This window comes from Rhinolophus ferrumequinum, chromosome 6 (genome assembly GCF_004115265.2).
Source record: "Rhinolophus ferrumequinum isolate MPI-CBG mRhiFer1 chromosome 6, mRhiFer1_v1.p, whole genome shotgun sequence".
In the NCBI taxonomy this organism is placed as follows: Eukaryota; Metazoa; Chordata; class Mammalia; order Chiroptera; family Rhinolophidae; genus Rhinolophus; species Rhinolophus ferrumequinum.
The window spans coordinates 70,787,338-70,808,642 of record NC_046289.1 but is presented as its reverse complement, the minus strand read 5'-3'; the positions used below and the strand labels follow the sequence as shown (position 1 = coordinate 70,808,642).

General features: G+C 36.5%; 1 protein-coding gene across 2 annotated transcripts in view; it reads left to right on the top strand.

Annotated features, from left to right (window-relative positions):
- Positions 1–17,538, top strand: part of KATNBL1 (katanin regulatory subunit B1 like 1) — a 64,589-nt gene extending 47,051 nt beyond the window's left edge. The window contains exon 10 of one of the 2 annotated variants that reach the window (XM_033109302.1): positions 17,438–17,538. In XM_033109302.1, coding sequence (XP_032965193.1) covers positions 17,438–17,449 — 12 coding nt within the window. In that variant the 3' untranslated portion in view covers positions 17,450–17,538. Of the gene's footprint in view, positions 1–11,445; positions 12,122–17,437 lie in introns of those variants that run through there. The other variant, XM_033109303.1, reaches the window with a different exon arrangement.
- The last annotated feature ends 3,767 nt before the right edge of the window (positions 17,539–21,305 follow it).

The window sequence follows — 21,305 nt, the reverse complement described above, 5'->3', positions numbered from 1 at the left end:
AGATTATTATATCTATGCAGAGTAAAGAGAGGGCGATTTTCTTACAAATGGGTGCACTATTATTGAATATCATTCTTCTGTAATGTATTAGTTTTTTACACTACTAACTAGGCAACATTCCTTAGTCTTCATCAATTCTAAGACTACATTTTATATAAGTTTGCTTTCACAAAGTACCATTTAAATGTTTCAAAGTACAACAATTAAACTTTATTCTTTACATAAATTATTGGTGATTTAATCTAGTATACTTTTGTTTTCTTTCACTCACACTTACTGAGCCAATTTACAGCAAATCAGAGCAACGGAACATTGTTAGTCCCCTTCTAGTTAAAGATTTTTAAATACTCAAGTATTTTTTATTTTTTTTAGTTTTTGTTATTTATGACCTTTTAAAAAAAAGATAAAATTAGTTTTGAAAGGTGACTATCTAGCAATTGAAACAAAATAAATCTTAGGTTTTTAAGAATGATAGTATTGATTAAAGACCATTTATTGTTGCCTTCATCTAATAATGTCATCAATCAATTCTGCTCTGTCTGAATCCATGTAGTTAAATTAATACATGTAATGACTTCATTCTACAAATTTTCAAAATATGAAATACCTAAAGTTTGTTTTAAAAGTTTCTGGTGATAATTAGAAATTATACTTTGGTAAATTATGTAAACTAGTTATTTTGTGTAAATTTCATTAAATATTGACATGTTTGCAATTAAATAATGTTAGCTATACTAATTATAATTATTGACATGTTTGGTGTAATCTTCAAGAGTGTACCGTGTTTCCCCGAAAGCACTAAGCAAAAGTTAGTATAAGACCTGATATCATGTCATATTATATTATGTTATATTGCATTTATTATAAAGACCCAGTCTTATAGTAAAATAAGACCGTGTCTTATATTTTTTGCTCCAAAAAATGCATCAGAGCTGATGGTCCATCTAGGTCTTATTTTCAGGGAAACACGGTAGCTAATGTTTGAGATAATATTACACCATATATCTTCTTAAGATTTTCTTGGACAAATGAGATACTTTTTTAATTAGAACTAAATGAAATGAAAAGAAATAATCTGGCTTTTTTTTTTCCTGTTATCTTTATTAGGTTAGTGGGACCTAATAATTCTTTGAAAATATAAGCTGATATAGGAGGACTCAGTTATAAGTTTTGTGTTTAAATGACATAAAACTTAGGGCTTTTCTTTTAAATGTTAATTCAGCTGTTGACTAGTATGATATTTGAGGAACTGCAGTATATCTTTGAAATCAAATACTTTAATTAAAAGATATTTATAAAATGTACACAGCTTCCATGAGCTGCTTGTAGCAGCTGGCACACCCCTCATTTATCATATCACATGTGGTGTGAGTTTCATGTCTGCTACTTTTATCTCTTGATCCATCTTTTCTTTTAAGAAAAAAGCAACAGCTGACTATATAGAAGGAAAAGCTTCCTCAAGTACATTCTAATAATATTTATTAGCGGTGGTCTGAGTAAATTGTAACTCTGATAGTTTAGGAATATACATATACAACTATTATAAGCCAAACGTTTAAAGATACTTAAACATATTTGATTCAACATTCAACAATTAAGTTGTTAACAAGTGTTTATATAAAGAACACAGCTTCAAAATTAAAGTTGAATCTATGGAATTTTTTTTCTTCAAGTTAGATTAATAGAAATTTCTTCTATTAGTCATTCTGATTATACAGCTCCCTAAAAGTCATATAACAAGTAAGTTTCCCAAAACATTTATTGGAAAATTAAAAAGGTGGTTTTACGTCCCAGTGACTGCTAACAGGTATGATGGAGGCTATGTCTAAAGTTCTCTGTTTATTACATGGCATTGTTTCCGGATGCCAAACAGAGGCATTGAGCTACCAGATACCCAGTGAGTAATGAGGTCAACTGGTTGAGACAGTGAGACTGTACATAATCAACAGATTACTTGCTATGTACTTGTTGATGTTAAGCACAAAGGTTAGGCACAGTCCCTCTCCTCAAAAAGTTCTTTCTTTTTCTTTTAATTCAGATGCCCCTTTATTTTTTTAAATTTATTTTTCAGTTACAGTTGACATACCATATTATATTAGTTTCAAGTATACAACATGGTGATTAGACATTTACATACCTTATGAAGTAGCGACCCCATAAGTCTAATACCAATCTGACACCATATATAATTACTACAATGTTATTGACTATATTCCCTGTGCTGTACTTTACATCCCCATGACTATTTTATCACTGGCAATTTGTACTTCTTAATCCCTTTCACCTTTCTCACTCATCCTCCCACCCTGGTCCCATCTGACAACAACCAAGTTATTCTCTTTATCTATGAGTTTGTGTTTTGTTTGTTCATTTATTTTGTTTTTTTAAATTCCACATACAAGTAAAACTGTATGGTATTTGTCTTTCTCTGTCTGACTTATTTCACTTAACGTAATATCCTCTAGGTTCATCCAGGTTGTCACAGTGGCAAGGTTTCATTCTTTTTTTTAATGGATGATTAATATTCTATTCTATCTTTGTACCACATCTTCTTTACCCAGTTTTCTGTTGATGGACATTTAGGTTGCTTCCATATCTTGGTTATTATAAATAATGCTTCAGTGAACATATGGATACATATATCTTTTAGAATTAGTGTTTTGGATTTCTTTGGATAAATACCCAGAAGTGGAATTGCTGGGTCATATGGTAGTTCTAGTTTTAATTTTTGGAGGAACCTCCATACTATTTTCCATAGTGGCTGCAACAATTTACTCAAAGAGTTGTTCTAAAATGCTAAATGTACTGAGATTCTAAAACCGTACTATGAAAAAGACTTTGAAGGCTTAGTTCTGATGTATACTTTTAGGAAGCCCCAGATCTAAGCAATTTCGTACTCAAATGAGTAGGGTAGTATATTGAACATTTTAAAGTTTTTTCTTTATGTAGTGCATATTATGTTTTACTAGATGACTAGCTGCTTAAGAGTAAAGCTATTTACCTTGTATTTACAGGTTCTGCAGACCTTTATAATCAAAACTCAATCAATAATTAAGTTTAATAGGGAGTTTTGTATACTGTGGCCATCTCTGTTTACTTCGAAGTTAAATATATGATATCCATACTTATATATTAGTTCATTATCCACATGTCTTTTGAGAATAGTGTCATCAAGTGGATTAAGGTACAACTTTCAAGGACATTTTGTCTTGGATTCTTTCTATCCTTCCCTGCATATTATGACTTGTTTAATGGGTAGCTGCTTGGAAATTGTCCTCATAAAAACTTGACCCAGAAGAATTCTGGTTACACCATTTCTAGATCATCTTAAGTTTATTTTAATTGTTTTACAGCTTTACTGAGACATAATTGATATACAAAAACTGCACATATTTAATGCATAAAATTTAATGAGTCTGGACATATACATAGGTGTATACCTGTGATACAATCACCATAATCAAAGTAATAAACATATCCCTCATCTCCAAAATTTCCTTGTGTCCTTGTGTGTGTGTGTGTGTGTGTGTGTGTGTGTGTTAAGAACACTTACCATGAGATCTACCCTCTTACCAAAATTTTAAGTGCACAATACAGCGTTATTCACAATAGCCAAGATAAGGAAACAACCCAAATGATCATCAACAGACAAAAGGCTTTTTTAAAAATGAGTTTTATACATACAATGGAATATTATTCAGCTTTAAAAAAGAAGGAAGTCCTACTATTTGTGACACAATGGACCTGGAAGACATTATACTAAGTGAAAAAACTCAGTCACTGAAGGACAAATACTACATGACTCCACTTAAATGAAGTATCTAAAATAGACTTACAGAAGCAGAAAATAGAATGGTGCTTGCCAGGGCATGAGTGGAGGAATGGAGAGTTTCTCAGTGGCTATAAAGTTACAGTTATACAAGATGAAGATATTCTAGAGATCCTCTGTACAACATAGTGCCTGTAGTTAGCAATAATGACTATCTTGTTTAGCCATTAATACCTTTGGAAGCTGAGGTGAATGCTCCATCAAAGAAACTAATATAATTCAAATTTTTGCTAAAAATAATGTTGACTTTTTTCACCTTCCTTTATGATACATTGCTTTTAGATTTTCTTCTACATGCCATGTACATCCTTGTTTGTATTTAATTTAGAGTATGAGTCGACTGGAATACACATGCCCTCCGTGATTGTGTCATATTGAGTAAATGGCTACTTGGCAAATTCTAAGTATCCATTTTCCACTTTTTTTTTTCATGAATTGTTGCAGCAACACTCTTTCTAAATTGCTATTTTTGTTAAAATGTCCATTCTACCCAAAGCAATCTATAGATTAAATGCAATCCCTATAAAAATACCAATGGCATTTTTCACAGAATTAGAACAAACAATCCTAAAATTTATATGGAACCATAAAAGACCCCAAAGAGCCACGGCAATCTTGAGAAGAAGAACAAACTTGGCGGTATCACGCTACCTGGTATCAAACTGTACTACAACGCCATAGTAATCAGAACAGCATGGTACTGGCATACCAAGAGACACATAGATCAATGGAACAGACTAGAAAGCCCAGAAATAAACCCACACCTATATGTCAATTAATCTATGACAAAGTAGTCAAGAATGTACAAATGGGTAAAGACAATCTATGAAATAAAAGGTTGGGGAAACTGGACCACCCTCTTCTTTGATATACAAGAATAAACTCAAGATGGATTAAAGACTTAAATGTAAGACCGAAAACCGTGAAACTCCTAGAAGAAAACATAGGCAGTAAACTCTGACATTGCTCTTAGTAATATTGTTTTGATATATATCCTCAGGCAAGGGGAAAACAAATAAACAAATGGGACCACATCAAACTAACAAGTTTTTGCACAGCAAAGAAAACCATCAACAAAATGAAAAGAAAACCTACTGTATAGGAGAAGATATTTACCAATAATACATCTAATAAAGGGTTAATATCCAAAATTTATAAAGAACTCACACAGTGCAACACCAATAAAACAAACAATCCAATTGACCTGAATAGACATTTCTCTAAAGAGAACATACAGATGACCACTAGACATATGAAAAGATGCTCAACACCACTAATCATCAGAGAAATGCAAATAAAACTACAATGAGATACCACCTCACACCTGTCAGAATGGCTATCATCAATTAATCAACAAACAAATGTTGGCGAGGATGTGGAGAAAAGGGAACCCTCATGCACTGCTGGTGGGATTGCAGATTGCAGCCACTATGGAAAACAGGTTCCTTAAAAAATTAAAAATAAACTACCTTGTGACTCAGCAATTCCACTTCTGGGTAGTTATCCAAAGAAATTCAAAACACTAATTTGTATATGCACCCCTATATGTTCACTGCAGCATTATTTACAATATCCAAGATATGGAAGCAACCCTTTTCCCCTCAATAGATAACTGTGTAAAGAACATGTGGTACATATATACAGTGGAATATTACTCAGCCATAAGAGGAATGAAATCTTAACATTTGCGACAACATGGATGGACCTAGAGGGTATTATGCAAAGTGAAGTAAGTCAGACAGAGTAAGACAAATACCGTATGATCTCACATGTGGAATCTAAAGAACAAAATAAAAACAAAAACAATAAAATAAAATAAATTGCTACTTTTGGCTTTTCAGGAAAAAGTCACATTTTAATTATAAGTGATAGGTAAAAACAAAACTGTAGATCTCCTTTGGGTTTGTGATGCCATAATCTTTTATAGGAAAAAAATTATATAAAATCACAGCCTTTAAATACACTTACCCCTCATCTCCTTTTCCCTGAGATACTATTTTAGCTATAATATCTTTGCCTGGTGGAATTGGCATTGTACAGCGGTTATGCAATGACTACAGATTGCATTCCTAATGCACAAGATAAAGCCATAGGCCAATAGCACTCCCTGTGTACGGGTGTGGTTAGCCTGGAATAAATACATTCCCTGAACTATCGCAAATGAAATTGCTGAACTTTTAATTCCAGAAAAAGTTGTTTACGTTCTGGGCAATTTGAGTTTTTCCTTTTATGGATTCAGAAAAAGCTGTTCCTTAGCACATGCAGCGTCTCAAGTATTGTGACAGAGGGGAAAGAGCACTGAACTAGAATCAGGAGACCCAGAGTTTTAAATACTTCAGAAAATTGAGGCTCAGAGAGATTATCAGATGAAGTGGGTTTTATTTACGTGCATTAAGAGAAGTCTGAATTCAGCTCAGCACCCCAAAATGATAATTAACTCTGGTTTGTGATAAGTCCTCCACATACTATACAATTTCTGCTCTGACACCACAGAGGAAGAGTATCTTGACGACTTTAGCTTAGAAAGACAGATTAGGTAATATTTTATGTTAACTGAAACCTTTTTTATATTTCTGAAACCTGGGCCGGAAGCTGAGCTAAATCCTTAATGCTTAATAAGATTAGGTCATTCACTGTAGCCTAACCTGCCCATTTTAAAATATACTTTAGATAGTAACGATCTGAATAAATATACAACAGCTAGTTGATTATAAGCTTTGAATTTCTGTACTTATGGGAATATTCCACTTTATTTAGAAGAGTACTCAGTGAACGATTACCTTCTAACAGGATTTGCTGAGTCACTTGATTCCATCTGTGCTTCCTTCTGCACTTTTAGAGAATGTAAACATTTCTGTGAAGCACCAGCAATCATGTCCCCACAAGCACACTTTTGACTCCTACATTCAAATCTTGATTTCCACTCCTGAGCTCTTCTAACATTTTATACCTGTTTACCCAAGACAGTTTGCCCAAGTCAGATTTATGAGAATCAGGTAATATTTTTTTCTCCTCCCCAACCCCCTTATTTTTCTCCCAGGAGTCATTAGTGTTTGATTGCAGTTTTACATTAGTAATCATTTTTCTAATCATTTGACTTCTTGTTGATATTGTACATATGTTACTGCTGATCAAAAACAATGCTAAAGAACACAAATATTTCACCCTTTTAGAAGCCTAATAGTCCTTGCTGTATTTGAAGGCCCTCAGAAGAAAAAGTTACTGGAGATAATATAATAGCTAACACTCCCAGGAAGTGATCAGAGGACTTTACATGTATTAACTCATTTTGTCCTCCCCAAAACCGTATGGTACTATAATTGTCCTATAGGAAATGGAAGTACAGAGAATTTAACTGACCTGCCCAAGGTTACTTAGCTCAAAAGTGGCAAAGCAGGCATGCTGACTCTCGAACTTGTGCTCTTAACCATTAAGCTATATTCCTCTCCAAGAATAGTAAGAGAAAGGAGGTAGGAAAGAGGGGTGGAGGCAAGCTAAGCAATGACCTTCGAAAATGGAATTTAATTAAATAGGTATTACTATCGTCCTTGACATATACATGAATTTTATGATTCTTCAAAGAATCTTTTATTCTCTCAAGATATATGCCTAATATTTTTTCTTTTGTATTATACATATTAAATCTTATATAGATGTTTTGATCAGTTTCTACTAAGTCTTACTTCTTGATAGCAATCATTTCTCTATAAAATCTAAAATATATCTTACATGTTCATACCTGTTATATTTAAATATACTTTTAATCATGTGTCTTTGCTACTACAGCACCACACAAACTCATTCCCATGGTTCTGTGCCTTTCCAGTGATAGGTGGAGCAAAGAAATAAAAAGCTCTACTTAAAGTTATTTTTGCTAAATATAGCAAGAATTCAAAGGTGTTTCTGCTTGTATTTTTCCTTAACTGTGGAGGTTTTAGTAGATATTAAAACCTTTTTTGCATCAAAATTGGCAAGATCAGATCTAATCTGTGGCTAAATTATAACCCACCAATACCCTAGTGAAGATAAACAAAACTATTTAAGAAAATTGATGCTAAAATAACTCTAATAAGCCTGTGCCCTAAGTTAAGGAAGAGAAAAGAAACAATTATGCTATTATATCTAAAGTGATTTGTTTTTACTACAGTTTAATTAATTTGTCTCATTGTACATTCTTTGTATATGTGAAAGGTATTCATTATTCAAATATAACCATAGAGCAGAAAATATGTAAAAAGAGTAACACAGAAAGCCCTTTCCTCATTCATTATATTTGTAACTAGGAGGCCCTGTAGTAAGAGTCACAAAATGAAAATAAATCCCCTAATCTGAAGACAAAGTTAAGGGATGATACTGTCTTCCTTTCTAACCTGAAATTTCTAATTCCTTAATTTAGGAGCCTTGCATTCTGCCTACCTCCCCCCTATAGTATCCTTAAAATGAACAGGAGGCTAATTTTCCTGGGAAAAGTATTGCCAAGAGTACATTTCATGAGTGAGAGTCAGTTTCACAAAAGTCTGCCTCCTTTGGTAATGGGAAGCTTCAGGATGAGGAACCAATGGTTCCATTTTCTGTCTCTTTCCCCAAAAGTGAGTTTGGAGACTGAATTCTGAAGTTAAACTAACCGTTTTCAATCTTCAATTTCTTATCCTCTCATCTTTTCTTTGGACCCTACTTATTGGTAGGCTAGGTGTTAGGAATACGAAGATCAATCAGACTTGGCTCTCCCCTCAAGCACTTTCCACCTTGAGCGTAGTGTGTTAGTCTCAGTAATGGAGGGAAATATAGGACTTAATGGGCTCACAAAGGAAGAACATCTAAACAGACTGTGGGAAAGGAGACTAGAAAGAAAAGGTTCACAGGAAGTATCCCAAGTTGAAGGCAGATGAGTAGGAGTGATCGAGTTGAGCAAGGTAATTGGTGTATCTCACGGCATGGTGGCATGAAGCAGAAGGTACACTGTGGAAGGTGACAGGAGAGTTTATATGAAGAGGAAGATAATAAAAGATTTTGTGAGCTGTGAGAATAATATTTCAAGTCCTTAAATTTCAGTTAATAGTTAATGATTCAAAACAAGCAAATTTCATGCAAAGTTTATGTTTTAGACAACTCATTCTGACAATAGCATGGAAAAGGAATTGCAGGCGGCTCAGTAAAAGAGGAATCTGTTAGAAGGCTGTGGGGATGACCCAGGCCAGTAGGGGAGAGGCCCTGAAGTAAAGCAGAGGCAATGGGATAAGAATAATAGGATAAGAAAGAGGTTAAAGTGGACATTATAGAATTAGTGAATGATTGGTGTTCCAATTGTCCATTGCCCTAAAATTTATTGGCATATCAGCAAGGTTGCAGAATACAAGATCAACATAGAAAAATCTATTATATTTCTATACAGTAGTGATGAGAAAATTGAAAATGAAATTAAAATTTCCATTTATATTAGCACCAAAATAAAAAATACTTAGAAATAAACTTAACAAAGATATTTTATACTCTGGAAACTTCAGAACATTATTGAAAAAAATTAAAGAAGACCTAGGCAAAAGGAAACACATCCCACATTAATGGTTTGGAACACATTAAGATAGCAGTACTCCCAAAATTGTTCTACAGATCCAATGTAAATACTATCAAAATCCCAGCTGTCTTCGCAGAAATTGATCAACTCATCCTAAAATTCATATGGAAATGAAAGGGAAGAGCCAAAAAATTCTTGAGAAAGAAGAACAAAATTGGAGGGCTCACACTTCATGATTTCCAAACTTACTATAAAGTTACAGTGATGAAGACAGGTGGTACTGGCATAAGAATAGACGTATAGATCAATGGAATCGAATTGAGATTCTACAGACAAAACCCTCATATTTATGGTCAATTGATTTTCCACAAAGGTGCCCAAACAAATGAGAAAAGAATAATCTTTTCAAGAAATGTTGCTGGGACAATCAGTTATCTACATGCAAAAGAATGAATTTGGACTGCTCACACCATTCACAAAATTAATTTAAAATGAACCAAAGACCTAATATAAGATTGAAAAACTATAAAACTCTTAGAAGAAAACATAGCTATAAATCATTGGCCTTGGATTAGTCGATATTTTCTTAGATAGAACACCAAAAGCACAAACTACAAAAGAAAAAATCAAATACATTGGACTTCATCAAAATCAAAAATTTTTGTGCTTCAAAGGACACTATCAAAAAAGTGAAAAGACAGCCCACCAAATGGGAGAAAATTTTTGTAAATCATATCTCTGATAAGGGACTTATGTCTAGAATATATTTAAAAATATATACAATTCAATAATCAAAAGACAACCCAATTAAAATATGGGGAAAGGATCTGAATAGACATTTCTCCAAAAAAAGATTTATTTGAGACATAAATACATGAAAAGTTGCTCAATATCATTAGCCATCAGGGAAATGCCAATTGAATTCACAATGAAATACCGCTTCAAAATCACCAGGATGGCTATAATAAAAAAGATGGATAATGACAAGTGTTGGCGAGGATGTGGAGAAATTGGAACCCTCATATACTGCTGGTGGGAATGTAAAATGGTGCAGCCATTTTGGAATACAGTCCAGTAATTCCTCAAACAGTTAAACAGAGTGCCATATGATCTAGCAGTTCTAGTTATACACCCCAGAGAAATGAAAACATATGCCCACAAAAACTTGCACATGAATGTCCACAGCAGCATAATTCATAAGAGCCAAAAAGTGTGTTATGGACTGAATGTTTGTGTCGTCTGTCCTCCAATTCATATGTTGAAATCCTAACCCCCAAAAGTGATGGTATTGGGGGTTAGGGTCATTGGAAGGTGATTAGGTCATAAAGGCGGAGCCATCGTTAATGACATTAGTAGTAGCCTTATAAAAGAGACATTGGAGAGCTCTCTTGCCCCTGCTGCTCTGTGAGGACACAGTGAGAAGACAGTCGTCTATGATTCAGGAAGCAGGCTGTCGCCAGACACCAAATCTGCCTGGGCCTTGATTTTGGACTTCCCAGGCTCCCAAGTTGTGAGATATAAATGTTTGTTATTTAAACCACCCACTCTTATAGCAGCCTGAGTGGACTAAGACAAATGGTAAACAGCCCAAATGCCCACCAACTGCTAAATGGATAAATAATGGTATCATAAATGTGGTATATCCATACAATGGAACATTATTTGATAATAAAAAGGAATGAAGTATTGAAATATGCTACGACATGGATGAACCTTGAAAACATTATGCTATGTGAACGAAGCCAGTCACAAATGACCACGTTGTATGATCCCATTTATATGAAATGTCCAGAACAGGCAAAACGGTAGAGACAGAAAATAGATTATTGGTTGCTTAGGGATGGGGGTGGGGTGGGTGGGAGGATTGGGTAGTGACAGCTAAAGGGGAGACACAGGGAGGAGGAATAAAAATGTTCTAAATTTCATTATGGTGATGAACTCACGACTCAATGAATGTACTAAAAGCCATGAATTATACACTTTAAGTGGTTGAATTATATGGCATATGAATTATATCTCAATGAAGCTGTTTTTTTCCTTAGTGGAGTAAAAAACGATCTTTTTTTTTCTTTTTTTTTTTTTTGGCTCACAATTTTGGGAGTGAGTAATTTGGGCAGGGAAGAGCAGGAACAGCTCGTATCTACTCCACCATGACTGGATCCTAAGCAGGGGTGACTCGTCTGGCTCGAGTTGTCTGGTATGGCTCAACTCTGCGCACAGGCATCGGTATGCAGGAACCAGCTTGCACCACCTTCCGGGAAGTTGTGCACATCCCAGCTCCGCCTCCAGTGGCTCGACCTGATAGTTGTAACTGGTTTGGGTGGGAGTATTGACACCACGTAAAGTGGAAAATGCTACAAATCAGAATTTCCTGATTTGAATGTTAGAGCAAGATACAAAGAAAAAAACGAAATAGAATAACTTCAGAAGCCTCTCTAAAAGAAACCTGCAGTCGTTTTGTGTTTTGTTGTGTCTGTTTGTTTTAAACGGAGATTTTAGCATAAGGAATAAGCTAACACGAGTTTCTCCCTTAGATGGCAAAATGAAAATTAAGAATAGAACGTTCTCCTGCTGAACTCAGGCAGCCGCCTGCCAGCCTGGGTCTTAGGTTTTCTTCGGGACTATCACCATGTCACCTGCTCTTTCAGAAATGTAAAGGATGGTGGCATAGGTTGGGAGTACTACAGAGCACAGGCATCTGTCATTTACCCTACAAGGACAGCAATTAAAATTTCAAATATTTTAAACGTCAAGTTTTTGCAATAGGAGGGGCACATGAAATCAGCACAATTAGGGTTTTTTTTTGATAACACTTTCGTCCATGTCGAGGATGAAATCCTTTGGGTTAATCTGTGTAGAATTTCCTACTACTTGACTTTTCCTCTCTGTTTCAACACAAAAGTTTGGGAGAGTATGAACCCGGAATTAAATTTTCAAGTGTGTTGTGGCCAACAGATTGTTATGCACATAAATGCAGAGATTTAAAACCATACCTTCACTGAAAAAAGACCCTGGTATATGTACCTGCTGTGTGCAAGGGTTTGTGGGGCCTGTAAGGAGGTAAACCCATGAGAAAAAAAAAAAGGGAGTGAAATAAGTGGCAGAAAGCATGTAAAGGGAGGGATTGAGTGTTCTTGATGTCTTTCTTTTTGGTGGGTGTAGTTGGATAAAAGTTGATTACCTTAGTCGGAAGGAATCTGGGAAACATGGTCTCTGTACTCAAATTAGCAACTTCAGGCAGTACAGATCAAATACCAGATTTGTTCAGACAAATACTTTATAAGCTTACTGTGGGTAGAATGTCTTTATCTTTGTTTTCTAATTGAAATAGTTTTGTTACTGATGTCGACCAAACTGCAGTGTTCTTCCTATTTTACAGTTGGCTGGGATTGGACAGGCTTTGGAAAGATAAGGAAGGGGTGAAAGTACCAACACCTACAGCAGAAACAAAAAAGCCCAACCCTCTTCAATTTGGCCCACACCTGTCAGATTTAATCACTTCATCTCCCTACTGCTAGTGACCTAATTGGACCTTCCTTGCTCCTTAATGTCATTTTAGTAAAGTTAGAAAATAATACTATAGGCTACTATTTTCGATGGTAATGTTTTAGGGACCTATTTAGCAAGTTGTCTTGGAAGCAGGCGTTTAACAGAATCACTGTCTTCTCCCTTATCTTTTGTAACAAATAACTAGAGGGATCTTTCCAACTGGCAAGAAGATCAAGTCATTTTCTGATTTAAAATACTTCTGTAGTTGTCTGTTGCCTCAGGATAAAGAACGTTGGCTTACTGGGCCCTGATGTTCTTGGCTTTGCTTTCCTCTCCAGCCTCATCTCACCACACACACACACACACACACACACACACACACACACGCACGCACACGGTGCTAGTGTATTCTTCAGCCAGTTTGCCTGACACACCCTACCCTGCAATTTCAATTCCAAGCTTTCAAACTCGCTCTTCCTTCTGCCAAGCACACTCCTCCCTCCCTCTCTGCCTTTTCCCTCCAACCGTTCTCCCCACCTCCTCCTAAAAGAACTCTTCCTTGAATCTTTGAGTCTTAGCTTATTCTTCACGTCCAATTTTGGTTTATGTCAGGTGTGCCTTCTTTGTGCTCCGTGGGTACTCTGCATGCCCCCATCATGGTACACGGTAATTGTACAATTGGCTCTACTGCATTTTACCTGTTTACTTGTCAGTAGCTTCTTAGGTAAGATCAGTCTGTTCAACTCACCTTTGTCTCCTCAGCTCCCAGCTCCATGCCTCCTAAATAAGAAATATTCAATACAAATATGTTGAATAAATAAGTAAACAAAGAAACACAGGGCTACTGGGTGCTTTGACTAAACCAGAATATTCAGATAAGACCCAGGAGCCTGTACTTATCAGTCTTTCATTCATTTTGGCTGTAGCCACCAACTGGCACCTGTTTTTCTGGGAAGGGAAGAATCATTCAGTAATAGAGCTCCTGTAACAGGACCTTGCCATGCTGTCACTGAGCACATCTGCAAACCCTCTGTTACTGCCATTGGGATTTGCTGCACCAGCACAGTACCCTCTACAGTTTCATTGTTTGATAGATGTGTGCTGATAATTAGGATAAAACCCAGGGGACCAGCAGCTCATCAGCATCACGACTTCTAGATCGGGCGTGAAGGGGGCTGTGCCCACCATATTGGTTTCTCCTCTGACCAGTTCCCAGAGAGGGATGAGAGTTGGGGGCTCAGCAACTCTATGGTCAGCACTACCCAGCTCTGTTCAGGAACCTAATTGTTAACTTCTGGGCCTTTTTCTGCCTCACCTCACCTCCCACCATGTACCAATGCCAAATCCTAAAGTGTTTGGGAAATGAAAAGTTGTATTTATAGAAGAACATTAGGGACCTTTGAGAACCAGAGTTGGGTAAGTCTGGGATAGGGGAATTGAACGGCTCTGTTGTAAACATAGTTGCTGACAATTCTTTGTCTGAAAATTGTTCATATTCATTTGAATTTAATGGATCAGAGCACTCCAGCTAAAAGAACAATGATTAATGCTATTTGCTGATTACTGTTGTCACTTTGCTTTCTGTTTTCAAGACATGTGCCTCTTACTGTAAGACTAATTTATTGTTTGTCTTAGAAAAGCATTCTGGTTTTGAGGCAGAACTTTTGTCAGGGATATAAAATCAGCCTCCCAAATCTTGGATTTCCATAGTTTGTGCCTATTTTGTGGCCTAGAATTTGACACAGGTGGCCATTTCGGGCCATTAATTTCTTTCTGTAAAATGATTTCCCTGTGTAATTATAGGGGAAGTTTATTTCTAACTTCTAAATGACATAAACAAATGAAGAATGAAAGGGAACAGATAAAATTACTTTAAAAAATTAGATTGTAGTGTGTATAATGGAAACACATGTATGTTTCACCCTTCCCTGGACCAAATATATGGTCACAGAAAGCTCATTAAATTGATCCTACTTCTAATTCTTCATTAATTATAGCAAGGTCACGCTGAAATAATCTAGTGATTAGTCACCATAATAACAATAGTACTTCTATTTATTGAGTGCTTCCACGTGCCTGGAGCTGTGCTACATGCCTCACTTACATCATCTCATTCAATTTTCACAACAACCTGCTGAGATACGTACTGTAATTCCTGCTTTTTCCACATGAGGAAACTGAGGCTCAGCAAAGTGAAGCCATTCAGCCAAGGTCTCACTGTTAGTAATCGACACGTTCAAGATTCAAATCCTGGTTTGACTCCAATGGCTGTGTGTGTATTCTTAACCCCTACATGGTTTTAAGTGTTGAGTTGGATCTGGAGAGAAATTGGTTAGTATCCTGATATGTGGACATTCTGCTTAAAAATAAAGCCCAGCATTTATGTCACACTTTGTTTTTTTAAGAGCTTTACTAGACTACTTATTTAATGCAAATGCTTTCTCCTGAGATAGGTCAGCAGTTCTCAAACGTGGGGTGCATCAGAATCACGTGGGGAGATTGTAAATATGAAAATACCCAGGGCGCCATCCCAGACCCACTGAGTCAGAATTGCTGTGGGTGGGTACCATCTGATGTTTAATAAGCTTCCCAGGTGCTTCTAACACATAGAAGTTTGAGGATCACTGAGGTCTGTGAACCATAGGAGGGTGGTTTTGGGAATGACATTCTCACGTTTGTAGATTTACTTAGGGCCTCACAGGAAATTTGAGAGTGGCTAAATAATAATGCAAGAATTCCAAACCATCATCCTGTCTAAATTTATAGAATTAATCAATTGGCAACATCTGTAGTATGACCGAACGTAATGGAATTGATTGTTATCTCATTTTTCTTTTTTCCTCTTGAAAAAATTGTTTATTAATGATAATAGCTACGTAGCACTCTGTTTGGTATGTGTTGAGTCTTTTTCATTTGGCATGTGTGAAATGATGGTTGTATTTCCTGTAACCACCATAAGAAGAGCGAAAGGAGTTTCAAACAACAACTGTTCAGATTCCAACTACAGAATCACAAAATCCCAGATGAAAGCCATCATGTACAGCCATATGTTACTTGATTTCTCCCTTACGGCATCTCCACTGAGTAGCTAAGTGGCCTATTTTTGCTAGACAGCTGGCACTCCATGGCAACATTCTATTCTGACTTAGAAAGTTCTTCCCTATAGTAAGCTGAAATCTATTTCTCTCCCCTTATCAGAACTTCTTACTCAAATCAGCCAAAACCTTTGCTTAAGATAATTACTCCCTGATTGCTATTTTCTGGAAGTTCACACGATGCCTCGCTATTTAATGTAAGCTGTGTTTGCTCTATGGCCAGGTCATGTGTCAGGCTATTTTCTGTACAGATGAGCTTAGAATTATATGACTTAGACTAAATTCATGCTTCATATTGTTTTCTCTTTAAAAATTTTAGTAATTCTATATAGAGAGATTTATTTGGGGTGTTCAAATACAGAGGCCCAAATGATAGAAAAAGGAATGTGATCTTATATTTTGTCGAAGCATTCTAAGTGTTCCATTTTACATTAATTTCATCAGCATGATGTCATAGTAACCAGATGTAAAGTTTTAAACATTGTCTGCTTTCTCTGTGAGTTGCTCAGAACCATCTAAAAACCTGGTGTTTGTTAACAGGTCTCCTTTAAATGAGAAATATAATGTACCTCACTTCCCATTATTCATTTGCTCCTTTGAAGCTTAAAAGGAAAAAGAACATTTGTGTCCTCACTGCCAAAGAACTTTGGGTGGGTTCTAATACTCCTTATTCAAGGTATACTATTACTTTTCACCATCCTTTCTCACAGAATTTGATCTGGAACCCAAGAGAAAAACAGCAAATGCATCACTAACCAGTGGTCCAGTTGTCACCAATGTTAACCTTGAATGCTGGATACAGTGAGAATCAAATGCAGGCAGAAGCTAAGATAACGAGTCAGGTCATTGTTAGGAAGATATATTTTCCTGGTAGGACTTCCTTGCTGTAGCTACTTTTGGGTGTAAGTTCCAAATTTTAGAGGACAAATGTCAGTTTACAACTGTGACCTTTCAAATAGGCCAGCCAGGGTGAAAGAAGTTGAACACACTGATCACACATGGAAATGATACTCTATACTAGCATAAAAGAAAATTTGAAGTTCAATTTGAAGGTCAGCTATGCATCCAAAATCCCTTCTCCAGTATCATTTTCATTGGGCCAAAACGAGAGACCAGCATTCTTTTCAATCTCCCCTTATGCTTCCAGACTTTTGCCCTTCCATCATGGATCATCTTTCCTGAAATTACTGTGATCTCTTTTTGTCACTCAGCCAACCAATTCAAGATACTTTGCCACCATGTCTTTAGCATCAGGTTCTAACTAGACTCCTACCATCATTGACGACATCTCCAACATTCAGGTTGATTCCTCAAAACGTAAAACACAGTACAGAAAAAGAAAACACCATGTGTGAGTCACGAATCACTTGTATTTATTTTATGAGAAGACTATGAACTTACAGACATGTTCTGACAACTGAAAAAAACACTGTGGGAAATGATATATCTGCTTTACTATTAAAGGACCGAATGACATTTGAACTACATGTCTTTCTTTTTTTCTTCCAGGTTTCAGAATGAAGTTTAAGGCTGTGTGCACTCACGCATCAGAGTTATTTTCAGAAACTATAGAAAGTCCTACGCTGTGGATCTCCTCCAGGTCCACGCTGAGGGCTCGGGCTGTTCGGGATGCAGTGGGCATCACCACCAGGCACCAGAGGGTTTCGTTGTCCTTAAACTTGCCGTTGGTGTAGGCCACCCAGTGTACAATCAGCCGCCAGTCGGTGGCCCACACCAGCCCCACGGGCCCACAGGGCCCCACATACCCACTGTGGAGATCCAGTTCTTGGCCAGTTCATGGTAACGCTGGCCCAGGAAGCTGTTCAGCCTCACTGCGCCGTCTGTAGCACAGGGTGACCCTGGTTCCGCCCAGCCCGGACGCACTGCGCAGGTATGCAGAAGCCCCCAATAATACATGTCTTAATGTCTGCTGTTTGGAAGACTATGACAAAAATATATCGATTTATATCACTAAACTTTCTAGGGTTAACTCCTACATTAACAGATACAGTGCACTAACAGTGATTCATAATTAAAAAGTAGGAAGAGCAGCAATTGAAAATTATGACCAACTCACAACAGTGCTCATGCAGTGTTTCACCCAGCTTCCTGTCTGAAAACTGTAGGAATTCTAACTATCTGCCTCTGCTCATTAATGGTGGGAGCTCGGCAATCTGCCAAGTATTGTATGGCTGCCAGTCTTCCTCGTGGAATTCTGATTTACAGTCTTCACTAAACCAAGGCCAACTTATGTATTATGCACAGTAAGCACAGTTTCCAGGGCACAGGAGACTTTTAGGAGCCCACAAATATGTCTTAATTTCTTTTAAAATAAGAAAATAAATAAAACAATATATATAATATATATATATAATGAATATACAATAATGAATCTGCCTGGATTATATTTGTCTTTCTACCAAGGCAGTCATAAAATAGATTTTAAAAACATTTTATGGCGGAAGGGCTCTACAAAGGCAAAAGTGACTAAGGCCCCCTGAAATCATATAAGGCCCTGTGAGAAACTCTAATGCTCTGCTAATGTAGCTCATGAATACCAAATTCTAATAGCTCTTAGTAAGTCACAAAATATAGCATTTAGTGCTATATGAAACTCTGTGGAACTGCTTGTGTGTGATCATAAGAACTAAAGAAATAACTTGTATTTTGGCATCTGGACTGGAGGGTCCTCAGAGTCCACCCTTGAATAGAGGCCCATACTTTGATGATCACCGCTCTCTCCCACACATCTCCACTCAAAGTGTCGTCCATGGGCTAGCAGCATAAGGGAATTTGTTAGAAATGCAGAACCTTAGCTTCTACCTAAAACTTCTCCATCAGAATGTATATTTTTACAAAATCCTCAGATGGTATGATGGTATGATTTTACAAAATCCTCAGATGTATGCATGGGAAAATTGAGAAGCACTGTCATTTTTAGAAGAATCTATACCTAGGAATTGTTCTACATTCTGACAGAGTGCTTCTCCAAAAGTGATATGATTGAGAAAAAGAAAACCCTTGATCAAAAAATCTACCTATAAAAATATGAATAGTTTAGATCCCATAGAAGCAGAGGAATCTTTCAACAAACACGGAAAAGGTGCTCATAAAAAGATACTAAGAAAACTAATAATCTCTTAGAAGAAAACATAGCAAAATGCTTCATTACATTGGAATGGCAATGATTTCTTGGATATGACACCAAAAGTACAGGCAACAAAAGAAAAAATAGACAAAGTGGACCACATCAAAATTTAAAAACTTTTGTACATCAAAGGACACTATCAACAAACGAAAAGGCAACTCATGCAATGGGAGAAAATATTTGTAAAACATATATCTGATAAGAAGTTAACATTCAGAATATATAAAACTCTCATAAGTAAACAACAACAAAAAACAACTCTCTGAAAAAATGAGCAAAGGATTTGAATAGACATTTCTCCAAAGAAGATATTCAAATGGATAATAAGCACATGAAAATATACTCAAATATCACTAGTTGTTGTAGTCCCTTTGGGCCACTATAACAAAATAGTACAGACTAGATACCTTATAAACAAAAGAAATTTATTGCTCACAGTTCTGTAGACCGGGAAGTCCAAGATCAAGGCACTGGCATGGTTTTGTTCTGGTGAAAGAGACTGCTTCCTGGTTCATAGATGTCCATCTTCTCTTTGTGTTCTCATATGGTGGAAAAGACAAGAGACAGAGGAGACAAGGGGTCTCTCTTGTAATAGCACTAATCCCATTCATGATGGCTCCACCCTCAGGACCTAGTCACTCCCAAAGGCCCATCACATGCCATCACCTTTGGGAGTCAGGATTTCAACATACGAATTTTGACACAACATTCAGTCTATAGCACTAGTCATGAGGGAAATACAAATCAAAACCACAATGTGATACTGCTTTTCACCCATTAGGATGGCTATTATAAAAACAAACAAAAAATAAATAAATAAGCAGAAAATAACAGTTGTTGGCGAGGATGTAGACACTGGAAGCCTTGTGCATTGCCAGTGGGAATGTAAAATGTCCATTGCTGTGGACAACGTACAGTGATTCCTCAGAAAATTAAACATAGAATTACCATATGATCCAGCAATCCCACTTCTGGGTATATACTCAAAAGAATGAAAGTGGGGATCTGAACATACTTGTATGCCAATGTTCATAGCAGCACTATTCACAGTAGCCAAAAGATGGAAGCAACTCAAATGTCCACCAACTGATGAATGGATAAAAAAAAAAATGTGGTATATACATATGCGTGGAGTGGAATATTAATCAGCCTTAAAAAGGATACTACATGATACTACAAAAGGACACATGATACTACAATAGAGATGAATTTTGAGGACATTATACTAAGTAAAATAAGCCAGTTAAAAAAAGACGCATACTGTATGATTCTATTTGTATGAGCTATCTAGAGTAGTCAAATTCATAGAAACTGAAGGTAGGAATGGTGGTTCCCAGTGGCTGTGGATGGGGAAATGGGAGGTAGTTTAATGGGTACAGAGTTTCAGTTTTGCAAGATGAAAAAGTTCTGGAAATTGGTTGCACAATTATGTGAATATACTTAATACTACTTAACTGTACACCTAACAATGGTTAAGATAGTAAATTTTATGTGTATTTTACCACAGTTTTTAAAAAATGACAGTAAGACTCAAATCAAGGCATGAAAAAGATCCTGCTTTTAGACTTATTATGCATAGATGTAAATAGAGGGCTAATACTTTATGAAGGCGGGTGTGTGCGAGAGTTGGCACAGGGATGGAGCAAGGAAGTCTCAGGGATGCCTTGTGTAAAGCTGAATTCAACTACTATTGTACGTCTCAGGTTCTCTGACTGGTCTTGGAGCCAATCCTTTAGTCTCAGCCCTTGTGGTGCATTGAACATTCTTCTACTGTAGCCACAGCCTAGGGAGAAGCTGGGTCCACCAGGCCGGAAGAACCCCAAAGCACAAAGTGTAGTTAGTGTTACATAACTCCTTCATTCTAACGCTTTGGCTTCTTATTCACTATTTTTCAAATACAGTAGCTAACAATATATTTTAATGCTCACAAAGTGCTTTTGCTAGAACATCCTGGGATGTTTAGAATTTTGTCTCTTATCAAAGACAATTGTTTCCTCTTCACGTTTATAAGTTTGGCATAACTTCACACTTCCCCAATTTATTTTACTTAGGTTTTTTTCACAGAATTGGTGGAGGGGATGAGAACTTAGAGTAAAATGAAGAAAGTGAAATCTTTCAATTGGAATTTATTTTTGCAGGACATTAAGGCAAGTGAGATGCCTCTGGTACTCCCTTTGAGAACAGTGGATAACACATCCCATTTCAGAAGACTTCCATAGGGAACTTCAA